The 15009-nt window shown below is 47.1% G+C and overlaps 1 protein-coding gene across 16 annotated transcripts in view; it reads left to right on the top strand.

Moving 5' to 3' along the window:
* The window catches only part of Sugp2 (SURP and G-patch domain containing 2), a 32802-nt gene that overhangs the window by 16798 nt on the left and 995 nt on the right, over positions 1-15009 (top strand). For 3 of the 16 annotated variants that reach the window (XM_015489287.2, XM_015489288.2, XM_048795300.1), the window contains exons 5-10: positions 1787-2274; positions 4481-4592; positions 5862-6394; positions 8059-8120; positions 11838-11974; positions 12693-12966. In XM_015489287.2, coding sequence (XP_015344773.1) covers positions 1787-2274; positions 4481-4592; positions 5862-6394; positions 8059-8120; positions 11838-11974; positions 12693-12813 — 1453 coding nt within the window. In that variant the 3' untranslated portion in view covers positions 12814-12966. Of the gene's footprint in view, positions 1-1786; positions 2275-4480; positions 4593-5861; positions 6395-8058; positions 8121-11837; positions 11975-12692; positions 14540-15009 lie in introns of those variants that run through there. The other 13 variants (XM_015489284.2, XM_048795299.1, XR_007344375.1 and 10 more) reach the window with 12 other exon arrangements.

Raw genomic sequence — 15009 nt, 5'->3', positions numbered from 1 at the left:
AAAACTTTTTTTTTTTTTTTTTTTTTTTAATAAGATCATACTAGGTTGCTGAGGCTGGCCTCGAACTTGCAATCCTCCTGCCTTAGCCTCCTGAGTAGCTGGGATTATAGTTGTACACACCACATCCAGCTTTGAAGTAACTTTTGAGTGAGGAAGTATTCAGAACTGAAATGAAAGACAGTTTAGCAGGAAGCAACAGAGGAAGCATACTAAATGTAGCCACAGTGCTTAGCAGAAATTGACTTTAGGTGTGTTTATTAGAAATAAGGAGTAGACATAAAAAGCATTCAGCCAATGGAGCTAGAAGGAAAATGATTAAACAAACTGAGACACTAAAGAGGAAGGATTAACAGAGGTAAGATGCTAATGAATGAAAAACAGTATATAATGCTTTAAAAAATACATACGTATAGCCAGGCAGCATGCTGGCTCACATCTATAATCTAGCTACTCAGGAGGCTGAGGCAGGAGGATTGAAAGTTTGAGACCTGCCTGGGCAATTTAGTGAGACCCTGTCTCAAAATAAAAACAAGAAGGGATAGGAATGTAGCTCACTGATAAAGAGTGCTTGCCTAGCATGCACAAGACCCTGGGTTCAATCCCCACTACTGCAAATGAAAGAAAAAAATTATACATGATACCTGAGGGTTCCACATTCACAAATGCAAGTAACTGCTGATCAGCTATATTCAGAAAAAAAAAACACATGGTGTCTGTCTAGAACATATGCAGATTTTGTTTTCTTGTTATTCTTCCATACATAATACAGTTATAATAACCATTTGCACAGAATTTACTTTGCATTAGATAGATAGTCTAGGTCATCTAGATATGATTTAAAATCTACAGGAGGATTGTGTGTAGGTTCTATGCTAATTCTGTCATTTTATAGAAGGGGCTTGGACATCCAGAGGTGTCTGTAGAGGTTCAGGAGCCAATCCCCTGTGCATATTGAAGGACAAAGTATATCAAATGTGAAAATCCCTCTCAATACCCTCTTCTGTCCTCCAGAGCTCATTATTAAATTTGCTTTATATTCTTTCAAACTATATGACAAAAGCAAATTTACACGGGCATGGGTATGTGCACACAGCAGTTTCAGATGACATAGCTATTCTTTAGCTTGCCATTCTCATTGACATATTACAGGTATCTTTCTGTCAGTACACATAGCTAGGCCTTCTCTCTCTCCCCCTCCCCCCATCCCCACTTTTTTTTTCCAGTACTGTAGATGGAACTCAGGGCCTAACACATGCTAGGTCAGTACTCTACCCCTGAGCCACACCCCTGGCCCCAGCCTTCTGATTTCCATACTATTCTCAGCATTATGACCCTGCCATATGATTTCGTAGCTGGGGCACATGCTTCCTTGTTAGTTCTCTCATAGGTCTTGTCATACCTGCCTTACTGGTATAGTTGAAAGCTCACCAAGCACTCTGCCTGGCTAGACCACTGCTGCCACAGTGCTGGTAGTATAATGTGGTGTCAGCCCCACAGTTTCTGTGGCTCCAGGGTGACTGGTTTGTATTGCAAAGCCCTATAAGCTGTGAGAGTCTTCAGATGACAGAAATTAAGAAAAACTCAACCAGTGCTCATCAAGACTCCTGACTGTTCAGTGATCACTCTGGGCAGGGGAGGGGCCCCAGGCCCTTTTCTGGGTCCTCAGTGAAGCCACAATGAGGTCCTCAGAAAGCAGAGGACAGCAGGGAGGCTGCCACTTAGAAAGGCTTTGCAGAAATGTGTGGTGTTTTCACAAATGTCTTGCTATGCCTGTCTTGTTGCATAGGTTTTTGTCTGATGAAAATAGTCTGGAATATAAGTATTATAAGCTGAAGTTAGCAGAGACCCAGCGGATGAGCCAGACCTTGCAAGGAACCGACCGGAAGCCAACATCTGCCGAGTGTGCAGTGCGGGCCATGCTGTATGCCCAGGCAGTACGGAACCTCAAAAAAAGACTGCTTCCCTGGCAGCGTCGGCGGATCCTTCGTGCTCAGGGACTCCGGGGCTGGAAGGCAAGGAGAGCAACCACTGGGACCCAGACCCTCCTGTCGTCAGGCACCAGGCTAAAACATCATGGTCGGCAGGCTGCAGGCTCCTCACAGGCAAAGTCATCCCTACCAGATGGAAACAATGCTACCAAGGACTGCCCACCAGACCCAGCCAGACACTCTCCTCAGGACCCCAGCCCAGAAGCCTCAGGCCCATCCCCTAGACCAGTAGAAATGGATGTCTCTGAAACCCCTCACACCTCCTCTCCCAGCCCATCTGCTGACGGTGGGTATTCATTCACTCCTGATCCCCTTCTGTAGACCCCAATCCCTACTCTCATCTTCAGGGGTCTTCCTAGAACTAGGGGCAATGTAGATTACTCAGTGGCCTGGACAGTGTGGGAAGCAATGGCTACAGGGATCTGGACAGGACAGGCACACATGGAGGCACTTTCTTCTCTGCTTCTCTAGAGGGCCCAGAGTGAGTCTGTCATCATCTTCTCTTCCTCTCCTGAGGGTGGAACTTTGGTGCTTCCCAGCAGGGTCCTGATACTGGGTCCTCTGTACCTGTGATTCCATCTCTTTCTTTTTTTTTTTTTTTTGGTACCAGAGATTGAACTCAGGGGCACTCGACCACTGAGCCACATCCCCAGCCCTATTTAGAGACAGGATCTCAGAGTTGCTGTGGCTGAATTGCTAAGGCTGGCTTTGAACCTTTGATCCTCCTGCCTCAGCCTCCTGAGCTGCTGGGATTACAGGCGTGTGCCACCATACCCAGCTTGTGATTCCATTTCTTCCTCTGTTTCTTTTTCTTCTTTTCTTTTCTTTTCTTTTTTTTTTTTTTTTTTGTGTGTGTATGTAAGTGTGTGGTGCTGAGCATTGAACCCAGGACCTTGTGCATGTGAGGCAAGCACTCTACCAACTCTACCACAGCCCTCTGTGATTCCATTTCTTACTGCTGTCGTCCCTCAGTTCCTCTCGGGGAATTGGTTCCCGGGCCTCCTAAAGAAACCAAAATCCACTGTTGTTCAAGTCTCTTTTATAAAACAGTAGTATTTGCATAGAATCTGTGCACATCCTCTCACAGACTTTAAATCATCCCTGGATTACTTGTAGTACTTAATACAACATAAATGCTACATAAATAGTTGTTACATTATTTATGGAACATGAAAAAGAAAAATCAGTAATTTCTTCACTACAGAAGCAATTTTTTTCTGCGTATTTTGGTTGATTTTTTTTTTTTTAACTCCCATGGTACATTTATTTAGTTAATTAATTATTGCCAGGGATTGAGCCCAGAGGCACTTAGCCACGCAGCCACATCCCTAGCCCTTTTTGTATTTTGAGTCAGGGTCTAAGTGCTTAGCTAAGGTCTTGCTAAGTTGCCAAGGTTGGCTTTGAACTTGATCCTGCTTCAGCCTCCCAAGCCATTGGGGATGATAGGCATGCGTCACCATACCTGGCTCTTTTTATTTATTTATTTATTTATTTTTAATATATTTTTTTAGGTATTGATGGACCTTTATTTTTCCATGCAGATTGAAGATTAAACCCAGGGCCTCGCACATACTAGGCGAGCGCTCTACCACTGAACCACAACCCCAGCCCTTTTTTATTTTTTTTATATTGAGACAGGGTCTTGTTAAGTTGCCAGGGCTGGTCTTGAACTTGCAGTCCTTCAGCCTCAAACTTCCAAGCATCTTGGATTACAGACATGTACACCCATGTCCAACTTGAGTATTTTTAATCTGCATTTGGTTAAATCCTTAGAAGCAGAACCAGCAGGGGCCATCTGTATATCCTTGACTCCCTTGATATTCTGGACTGCCTTTGTCTCTCATTCTGCCTCTTCCTCACCAAGACCTCTGTAGTACTGTGCTGAGGGCTAGTTGACATCCCTGGCTTCTGAGTTGAGTAACAACCCCTTCTGTTTCTCTTAGTCCCCTTTAAGCCTTACTGTCTCTCTGTATAATGAGGCTTAATTGCAGGTAGTAATACTCTAATCTCTTATATTCTCTGCCTATCGCTTTGTCACAATAAAACTATACTGTGGCTGTACACATGAGGCTTCTATTATTCCTTAGTATCTGGTAAGCTGGGCTTGCATATGTGACTGTGGTCAGTATTAGGGTTGTCTGGGGCTGGGGACTGAAGTAACAGGGGTGTCTGGGCCACATACCCACAGCAGCCAGACCCAGGTATGCTCACCTGATTGACAGGGCAGGGCTCCAGGAGAGACAGTGGATGCTTGAGGCCTCCAAGGCCTAGATTGTAATTGGCAGGTGACACTTCTGCCATATCTTGTCAACCATTTCTAAAATGGGGGGGGGGGATCTCCTGTTCAACAGAGTTGCAGAGTCACTTGGCAAAGGGCAGAGTACAGGGAGGGACATAGGGCCATCTTTACAGTCAGTTTTCACTGCTCCACAATGTTTATGTAGGAAGTAGCAGCAGCTCAGAAGCCATGACAGGTCCCTTATGTTTTGTAGTTGACATGAAGACCATGGAGACTGCAGAGAAACTGGCCAGATTTGTTGCTCAGGTGGGACCAGAGATTGAGCAATTCAGCATAGAAAACAGCACCGATAACCCTGACCTGTGGTATGTACCCCCAATCTCATTACCACCCAAGGATTGAACCTAGGGCTTTGCACAGGCTAGGCATGTGTTTACTACCACTGAACTACATCTATAGCCCGTTTTATTTTGAGACAGTGTCTCACTAAGTTGCCCAAGCTGGCTTCAAATTTGTGATCCTCCTGCCTCAGCCTCCTCAGTCACTGGGGATATAGGCATGTGCCTCTATACCTAGGCCTAAATTTTCTTCTAGAAAGCTGTCTGGTTGTTCCACACCATTCACTGAAAACACTACCTCTATTACAGTAATTTTAGAGGCCATATTCATCAGATCCCATGTTTCAGGGCTTTCTAATATATTCTGTTGGTCTGCCATATGGACTACTTGGCTCTTTCACCCTCACAAAGGCAGTTATGACATCTTATAGTATTTGATGAGGTACCCTTGTTGGTATTGTATTTTCCCAGATAGTCTAATGTATTTATTTATTTTTAATGAATATTAAAATCCTCTTGTCCTAATCCAGGGAAAATTGTTTTTATTGGGATGTTTATACATTAATTAGGGGAGAACTGGCATCTTTTTAGAGTTGAGTTATCCTATCCAGAAAAAAGGGTTGTCTTTCCTTTGATCCAGGTGGACTTTGTTCCTTTGGGGTGTTACATTTTCATATCAGCCACAGCCCCACAACTATGATTAAGGTCAGAGGTGACCACTAGACTGAGAAGCCTCATGGCCATGTCCATCTGCTGTGCTGCAGGACTCAGTGGAGGAGCTTTGCAATGATAAGCCCTCTCTGAGGCCCGCCTCACAGCTGTTTAGAGCTTGGGTCTCTGCAGTAGCGGTGTAGTGTTTCTTGGCACATTTCCACGTCTCATAGCTCAAGAGTGTGAGAAGAACCAGAGATCAGAATGCATATGTGGAGGCCGAGAGAGGCCAGTGAAGTAACCAGAAAGGATGAGGTGTTGTCCATGTCAGATCTCCTGGCTGCAGCATCAAAGCTGGTTCTATCATCCTCCTTGGTTGTCTACAAATTCCTTGTTCCTTCACCTCCTTCCCCTGAAAAGCAGTTAGGCCTCTTAGGTTTTTGGTTCCTTTGCTAAGTTACTAGTTCTTATCACTTTATCTCATTGAGAAGCTGCACCATCAAACCACAGCTGTGATAGAAGAGGCCTGGTAGTTCATTCTGTTTTCTCACCCCCAGCTTCATTGTATTCATCCCAGAATGTTTTAGCAAATAAAAATGTTTAAAGGTATCCTCTGGTTAATAGTGTATTTCATCTGTGTCCCAGGTTCCTACATGACCAAAATAGTTCTGCTTTCAAATTCTACCGGAAGAAAGTGTTTGAACTGTGCCCATCTATTTGTTTTACATCATCACCCCTCAGCCTTCAGGCCAGCATGGGTGGCGAGAGTGCAGACTCTCAGGAGAGCCCCTTAGACCATGCGGAAAGGGAAGGAGAGTTAGAGGATGAGCACCCTCAGCAGGAGGCTGAGCTGGAGAGCCCAGAGGTGATGCCCGAGGAGGAAGAAGAAGAGGAGGAAGAGGATGAAGAGGATGAGGAGGATGAAGGGGGAGAGGAGGCCCTTGCTCACAGAGCCTCCAGGCCGGGAGTAAGAGCTGACAAGTCTGAGGGCTCTGAGGGAAGCCCCCCTGCTGATGGCCTCCCTGGCGAAGGTGCTGAGGATGACCCAGCCGGAACTCCTGGCTTGTCACAGGCCACCTCCAGCACCTGCTTTCCGCGGAAGAGGATCAGCAGCAAATCACTGAAAGTTGGCATGATTCCAGCTCCCAAGAGGGTGTGTCTCATACAGGAGCCACAAGGTGAGTGCCTCCCTATGACAGCACAGTTCTTGCTTTAGAGACCGTGAAAGGTATTGGAGATATTGCCTGACCATTTCTGAAGAATCTACTGGCCCTCAGCCATAGCTCAGCTGCATAATTGACCCATACTTACCACCTTTATGGTGACCTCAGTAGGACACCACCTCCCAAATATCCACCCTCAGAGGCCTGTGTGAGAGCCCCAAAGTGTCCAATATTGCATGGAGTTCTCTGATTTTGTGTTTTTTTATGTTTTGTTTTTTTCCAATGCTGGGAATCAAGCCCAGGGCCTCATGAATGCTGAGAGCACACCCTGTTACTGAACTTTAACCCCAGCCCTTGTCTTGTGATTTTAATCTAAAATAATTTCATCTATTTTGAACACCGTTCCATAATGCCAATGCAAAACCTGTTTCCAAGTTGGTCTGAAGTTATTGTTTCTTCATTAGGCTATGGCTTCCAGCACTCCATGAACTGCTAGCTATCTCTGTTAATGCCCAGAGTCCATTGGGAGGAGCCCTGACTTTGGGCCTGGGTTCTCCAGCCTTGTGGACTCCCTTGGGGAGTAGCCTGCCTTCTGGTTCCCAGAAGTTCCGGGGTAGTGATATCTGCTCCCTGAAGTGACAGTGACGCGGGAGGGCAGAGGATACTGTTCACAGCTAGCTATCACAGCTACCTCTGTGTGAGACCATCACATTCACAGGCAGCAGTGCCCTTTGGGAGCAGTCCTGGTATTTGTTTGACATTGCAGTGGATTGCTAATTGTTCCACCATAACCCTTCCATCCTGTAGAACTTCTGTAGATGGCGACCCAGCATCAGAATGCTTGTCAAATATGTCTCACCTGGGGGAAGGTGGCATTCTTTGTTTTTCTTTTGGATGCTCTCTGTTCTCTGGGAGGTCAATGAAATAAAACTGGCTTGCTGATCTTCCGTTATCAAAAATAGTAATAGTGTGGGGCTGGGGATATGGCTCAAGCCGTAGCACGCTTACCTGGCATGCGTGTGGCCAGGGTTCGATCCTCAGCACCACATACAAACAAAGATGTTGTGTCCACCAAAAAAACTAAAAAATAAATATTAAAAAAAAATAGTGTGATTAATAGTCCATATGAAAAGCATGATTTTTATTAGAAAGTTTCAGATGGACTTTAAATCCTTACCAGTGGAATAGTTGCAGAGAAATTGAGAGGGCAGTTTTGCAAATAGTTCATTTGCTGAAGGAAAGCATTCCTGTGATATTTAGGGGTGGGGCTTAGTGGTAGAGTACTTGCCTACCATGCAAGTACCATCCCCAGCACTGCCAAACAAAAATAAAAAAAATGTCCTGTGGTCATGGAAGATAATCTACATAGCAAGTCATTTGTTAGAAATGTGGGAGTTTTTATGTTTGAGTAGACTTTTTCAAAGTGATACACCTCTTAGTTGAGCCTTTTGCTATGGGCCAAGTTGCTGACTCTGGACACATCCAGCCTCTACCCTTGCTATATGGGTCATGGCCATTGTTGAAAGGAGCCAGGATGCAGCAGCCACTATCAGGGCACCTTCTATTATCAGAGAAGCTGGGAGCCAAAACTCCATAACAAATTGTCTCCTTATAAGGAAATTGAGGAAAGTGTATGTATGTATGTATGTATGTACATATATCTTTCTTTTGTCTTTCAGTCCATGAACCAGTTCGAATTGCCTATGATAGGCCTCGAGGTCGTCCCATGTCCAAAAAGAAGGTGAGCTTAACCATTAACAAGTCCTCACTCAGGCAAAACCAAGTACAGTGATAAACTGATAGTCCCAGCTACTCAGGAAGCTAAGAAAGGAGGATTCTTTGAATCCAAGAGTTTGATACCAACCTGAGCAATATAGTGAGACCCCATCTCAAAAAAAGAAGTGAGGTAGGCACATGGGCACATGTCTATAATCCTGATGATTGAGGAGACTAAGGCAAGAGGATCCCAAGTTTAAGGACAGCCTCTGCATCTTAGCAAGACCCTGGTCCCCCGCCAAAAAAAAAAAAGGCAGGGGAAGTAGCTCAGTGGTAATGCTCCCCTGGGTTCAATCCCAAGTAGCGAAGAGAAAAAAAGTAACCAATAGCCGTATTTCACACTGAGATGTTACTAGACAAAATACATCAGAGACTTCTCAGGGGACTTTTTAAACCACCCAAAGTATAGGAGGCTGGTTCTTAGTTTGACAAATGAGACCTGATGGGTGCAGTAAGACTTGAGAGATGAGTAAGATAATGGCCATTGAGAAGTTAAAGCTTCATAGAATGTGGCTGTGATGAAGAGTGTGTGTGTATCTTCTGGAGGAAAAAAAAAAAGTGGGTGTGTGCTCAGAAACAGCTTCCATGTGACAGGTTCCTTCTAGCTATCAGAGGCTAGGCTGCAGCAGGGAGGTCAGCAGTGACAGACATGGGTGTGACTCAGTTGAGGTGGTGCTGTAGGTAGAGAAGCAGGTAGGAGGAGATGGGGAATAAAGAGGGATTGGGGGTGTGTCACTGAATCAGAGAAGCCAGGGAAAGTCTCCCTGGCAGGTGTCACTGGCCCAGACCTGGAGGAGGTGAGGAGGAGCCTTCAGAGATCTTAAGAATGCACAGTCTGGACAGAGACCCAGAACAGTCCCAGGCCAGCAATGTAGCAGGAGTGGAGTGACAGGGTGGGGGGACCCAGGTCACATAGGGTCACAAACAGATGTGACCCTATGGCTGGACCTGAAGTCCTGTGCCTGCCTCCTTTTGGTAGGATGTTGGGACCCCCGGTCCATCCTTTTCTGCTTTGGCTCATGCTCTTAGCATTATCCCAGGGATAGCCTAGAGGGCCTCTCCAGAACCCCACACTCCCACACTGTGGCCCTTCTCTGAGGGAGGCCCTTGGGACTTGAGCAGGGTTTTGGGTAGAGACATGCAACTCTGTGGAGAGCAGCCTATGGCATGGGATCCAGGCAGAGCAGAGGCCCCAGGAGGAGGCTCAGACTTAGGACAGTGGGACCAGGTATGAGGTGAGGGAGTGATGAAAAGGTGACAGTGGAGCTGGCAGGACTCTCTGGTGTCTAAATATCGAAGAGCAAAACCCAGGCGTCTAGGTAACCCCAGGGAAATTGGCCTGGGCAGTAAGGAGAATAAAGCTTCCATTTGCTGATGCTCTGGGGCAGAGCATGGGAAAGGGATATGTTCTCCAGATGGAGAGGAGACACATTGCATTGTGTGTGGGTTAGGCGGGTCACCTGGGACGCATGTGGAGCGACTTTGCAGGTTTTTAGCCATCAGGGAGGCAGCGCTTTAAGCAGAGCTGAGTGGGTACCTGATGCCTGTTTGTGTTACCTGGGTTAAGGGTACCAACCCAGTGTAGGCACAGCCAGGCCTTGGATGCAGGCATAGCTGGATTCAAGCTCAGTCTCACCACCTATTCTTTGGTAACCTTAGCATATAACTCCTGAGCCTCAGGCTTACATCTGTAAAATGGGATGGCTACACCTGCCCTGCAGGTAGGAGGTACCGAAAAGTTTAAACAGACCCTCTGCCTGCTGGGTGTCCTGCAATCACTGCTCTCTCCTGGGTCTCCCACTGGTGATGGCAGGTGGCCAATAACCACCCCTGCATCTCTTCTCTGTGGCACCTTAGTCTAGCCCCAGGGCGCAGCTTTCTTCCAGCTCTGCAGAAAACTGACCAATATGATTGTTAAACACAAATTGAATGTTCACAAAGATACATCCAGACTAAGCCCACCCTGTTCCTCCCACCAAACCCTCCACCCTCCAGCAGCTTTTCCTAAAGGGGTATAGGCAGGGCTGGATAGACCCCCATTTCTCATCCCAGCAGCTGTATTCTACCTCCTCCATTCTACAGGTCACATCCTGGTGGTGAGGGACCTCCCCGTGCTGGCAGCTCCCACCTGGTGTCTTTGCCATACTGTTTGCCACCCTCTTCATGTCCCAGCGCATCTCTCCTGCCTCCCCTCCTTGACACCCTGCAGAGACTTCCTTGCAGTGTGGAAATGCAGCCTGCGTAGCATCACTTGAGCTCACACACATATGCCAACCCTGCTGCTTGATATCTTAGGGATATACCTTGGTGTCTGTGAACTCAGCTCCTCTCCAGGTTGTTTTGTCCCCTCTAGGGTGAGAGCACTACACACCGTGCTCCTTGCCTGGCTCTCCTCTCCCTCTTTCCCTGACCTGAGGTCCTGTGCCTGCCTTCCTTTGGTAGGATGTTGGGACCCCTGGTCCAGCCTTTTCTGCTTTGGCTCATGCTCTTTTTTATCAGCTTTACCCCAGGGATGGCCAGAGGGCCTCTCCAGAACCCCATAGTCCCAATATTGGGGAAGCTGATATTCCTGGGCACCTCCATGCACATGACTAGTGGTGACTTGGTCTTTGAATCGAGCCTCCTGAGGCCTGTGTTATAGGTGGATAAACTATTGAGGGCTGACCACCCGCTAGGCCCTAAGATCACAGGACTCAACCTGTCACCCAGGATCATCCAGCCCTCTCCTAGTTGCTCCCATACCTGTTCCAAAATCAGATCTTCTCTGCTATCCCCAGTATCAGTTGCCTCTGTCTTCCTCAAGATCATTGAGGATACTACTTAATGTAGCTTGCTACCTCCTCCTTTCTTCTATCTTTCCTTCTCTTCCCTCCTTCCTTCTCTCCCTCTCCAGAGCAGTCTCTCCAGTTAATTCAGTGAATATCTTTAAAGAGGGAAAAAGGGGAATAGCACACACAGGGTAATGTCCTAAGCTACCCATCTAGGTTACTTTAATAAGAGTGATTGGAAATTCCTTCTTCAGCCTCACTGGCTCCTCCTCCAGAGGGAGGGGCTGGTCTGGGGGCTTTTAACCTCCCGAGGTCTCTACCCTGTGGCCTGAGGGTACTCAACCTCCCCACCATCCATAATGCACTTCTTAGGCCCTGTTCTTCACAGTGCCAGCTCTTGGCAAGTTCTGTTTAATGCTAGACGTGGACCTTGGCACCCAAGTAGAAACAGCCCTGGGAAAGACAAAGACAGGGAAGGTGGGGTAGCAAGTAAATGAAGCCAAGGGTGGCAGGTGGAAAGGGCAGAAGAGCTGATTTCCCCACTGCCTCTCTGGCCCCCTCCTGTGTCAAGGCCTATCCCTTGGTGCCCCTTGCTCTGGAGTGTGCTTTCTGATCCCTTAACGCCAGGACCTGACATCTGTTTCTGTGGTTTTCCTCAGTCTTAGCAGTGGCCAGGCCCCAGAGCCAGATGCCAGTTCTGTCTCACAAGGGCATGTCCCCTTAGGCCCCTACCCTTTAGAAGTCCCACCTGTTGTGGATGTTACAGGAAGCCAGGAGATGACTGGGGTTTGATCATCCTGGGAAGTGACAAGGGAATAGGGAGGACACTGGGAGTGTCAGGTGCAGCTCAGAATGGACTCTGGCTCCAGGCACTTTCCTGCAGTCCACATGCCCAGCTCTTTCTTTTTCCTCAGAAACCCAAAGACTTGGACTTCGCCCAGCAGAAGCTGACTGACAAGAATCTGGGCTTTCAGATGCTGCAAAAGATGGGCTGGAAGGAGGGCCATGGTCTGGGCTCCTGCGGGAAGGGCATCCGGGAGCCCGTCAGCATGTACGTGGCACAGACTTGCAGCCCCCACAGGTGGACAAGGTCAAGCCCTAAAGCCTTTGGCCTGCAGCCTGAGTCTTGGTTCCTCTCATGTTGAAAATGGCTTAAAGTTGGCAGCTGGGTTTTTGGTTTGGGGGTTTGTTTGGTTTTGGTTTTGATTACTTTGTTTTTTGTTTTGTTTTGTTTTGTTTTGAAACAAAAGGAGCCTTCAAATGAGAATTAACTATTTATATACATACCTGCACATGGCTCCTTCCTGTATCTGTGTAGACCATTCAGCTGCTTCTTGGCCCTAGTCATTTCAGCCCCGTTTATTATGGTCATAAAAGCTGAGTGGTGTTTTGGGGTACATATGCCTTAGAATCACACTCCCTTCCAAGGGAAACAGGTCCACCAGGATGGGAAAACGTAGACCCAGAGTTTATGAGACCTTCCTCATAACGTCCAGAGGGCATCTCATTTACTGCTGAGATAGCTTCTATGGGGTAAGGTGATTTACTGGGACCAGGGTTTCCGGGCACCTTGAGGTGGCTAGTGCTCTTGAGAATGAGTGAGTGCTCCTGGTTTTCCATTCTTTGTTATTTTGATTTTCCTTTTCTTTTGATGTCTTTGTATGTGTCCTGCATTTCTGTGTCCCACTACCACTCCAGCCCATATTCCAGGCTCTGCATCCCAAGCTCTGGGCTCAGGTGCACAACTAATCTTCCATTTTACTTCTTAGGGGAACTGCCTCAGAAGGGGAGGGCTTGGGTGCCGAAGGGCAGGAGCATAAAGAAGACACATTTGACGTGTTCCGTCAGAGAATGATGCAGATGTACAGACACAAACGGGCCAACAAATAGGTATGTGTGAGAGCCGGTGCATGAGGACTTCTGCCCACGCTCACATCCTAGTGTGTAACATTTCCCCCAGAAAGGCTGATTGATGTTCCCCACTTCCTCAAAAGCGGACAATCATAAAATTCTGTGAAGATAATAAAAGGGTCTTTGGATGTGGATGTGTCCCACTTCTTCCCTTCCAGGTTTGCTGGAGCAACGAGCTTCACACTAGCTAAGGTGTGGCCAGCCTGTCTCATGGACTGTGCCTCATGGCCTGACCACCCTGGCAGTAGCTTCTGTGCTGGGCTCTGAGGACGTGCATGCAGGCTGTTCCTTGCCAGTTCACATGGGACCAGGCTGCCTCTGGCCTCTCTCTTGCTCTACTTTTCTCTCACAGATGACAGCCACCTGCCACATAATGCAGCCAGGAAACGGACTGTTCCCTAGTCAGGAGTGGCCTTGCTATCCGGAAGTATAAGGACGAACGTGGAAGCCAAAACCACAGGGAGCAGCAGTTGGCCACATCCTTTTTTTGAGGGTCTTCAAATCCTTTCTCTTCCAAAGGGCCTTGGGCCTTTAAATCTCATACTCTTTCTTTAGTTACCCTTCACCCATGACTTCCCAACTCTCAGTTTTGAACAAAATCGTTCTCTTCCTGACTAGATCAGAACCACTGATGAGAAAGATAAACCTTGAAGCCGCAATTACTCTTAAACCATCATCCTGCCCTGGATCTGCCTGGAGCCCAAGTACGGTGTGGTGTGTACGTGAAAACCAACATCTGCAGTCTCTGGGGTGGAGGTTTCCAATGCCAGCCTGCCTTTCTCTTAAAGAAAAACAGAATGACCATTCTCAATACACTTTTTGCCTTTCCTCTCTCTTCCAAATGCTTTCCGCATCAAGTCCTCTCCAAGTCTGTCTTGGTTCCTCTCCAAAAGATGGCACTGCCCAAAAGTACTTTGGCCTGTTAAGTGCAGTGGACCCAGCTCCATGGTTAAATTGCTGGCACAGGGGTCATTGCTGTCCTGGAGCACCAAAGGCCATGCAGACACAAGTGCAGATTGTGCTTTCCTGCCCCCCAGAATTTTATCTAGGGATACAGATTGGTAATCTCCAGGTCTACACTCTGATACTAAAGCTGAATGGAGATCTCTGAACAGTTCAAATACTTGCTTTATTGAACATATTAATGGCATTTTATCTCTTTAAAAATCCTGAGACTTCACCAGTTTTTAGCAACAGTCTAATATAGCTATATTCAGTGGGGAGTAATCATTAAACAGATATGAAATTTCTCCCAAATGTATGTGTGACTAGAATCCACAAAGGAAACAGGATATACTTGGTATTTTGGGATTTGATTTTCCCCCCATGCTGAGAATGGAAACCAGGGCTTTGCACATGCTAGGCAAGTGTACTACCATCAAGCTACATCTCCCAACCTTATAATTTTTTATATTGAGACAGGGTCTCACTGAGTTGCCCAGGCTGGCCTTGAATTTGTGATCTTCCTGCCTCAGCCTCCCAAGTAGCTGAGATTACAGGTGTGCACCACTGCACCTAAGCCACTGGATTTTTTTTAAGTGCATATGGAGTCTTCCCTACAAAGGGCCAAGAGGCTATAAATTCTCCAAGACTTCATCTGTTACGTGTGCAGCAATGTAAAGAATTGTTGTCTTAGAACTTTTGTAAAGAACAGAAAGACTGCTTTCAGAAGATTGGCTCTGCAGCTGTTTGCTATTTCAAGAAGGTAATTGTGCAGAACTTTCCAGATTCCTCAACACTCTCCTACTTGTAACTCCATGTGGAATGCTCAGACTGGGGGCATCTCAACCCTTCTTCATAAAGCAGCAGTGTTGAACTTTTAAATGTGTGCTAAAATCTGGAAAATTTGGAATCCTGCTGACACCCAGCGATTGGGTTACCCAGCAACAATTAGGGTGTCAGCCACAGAGCCGAGTGAGATTCAGGACTGTGAGGAATCCTTGCTTTCTGAAAGCCACAGCCCTCCCAGGCTGTGCTCCTACCTCTGGGTTCTGTCTGGCCCTACTGTCCCCACTCCATGCTGCTTCTCTTCATGGCAGGTGCGGTCCCTGGGGCCTGCTTGCTTCTGGTCACTTCTGTTGCTTTGGCAACTGGCAGATCTTTATGGCTGAGGAGGTGCCAGCACTGAGGATGAGCCTCAGTCCAACTCTCAAATAAGCCAGCCTGCAGGGGGGG

The sequence above is a fragment of the Marmota marmota genome, unplaced genomic scaffold, assembly GCF_001458135.2.
Source record: "Marmota marmota marmota unplaced genomic scaffold, marMar, whole genome shotgun sequence".
NCBI lineage: Eukaryota > Metazoa > Chordata > Mammalia > Rodentia > Sciuridae > Marmota > Marmota marmota.
Note: the sequence above shows the minus strand (reverse complement) of the source record. Positions and strands in the feature narration are given on the sequence as shown.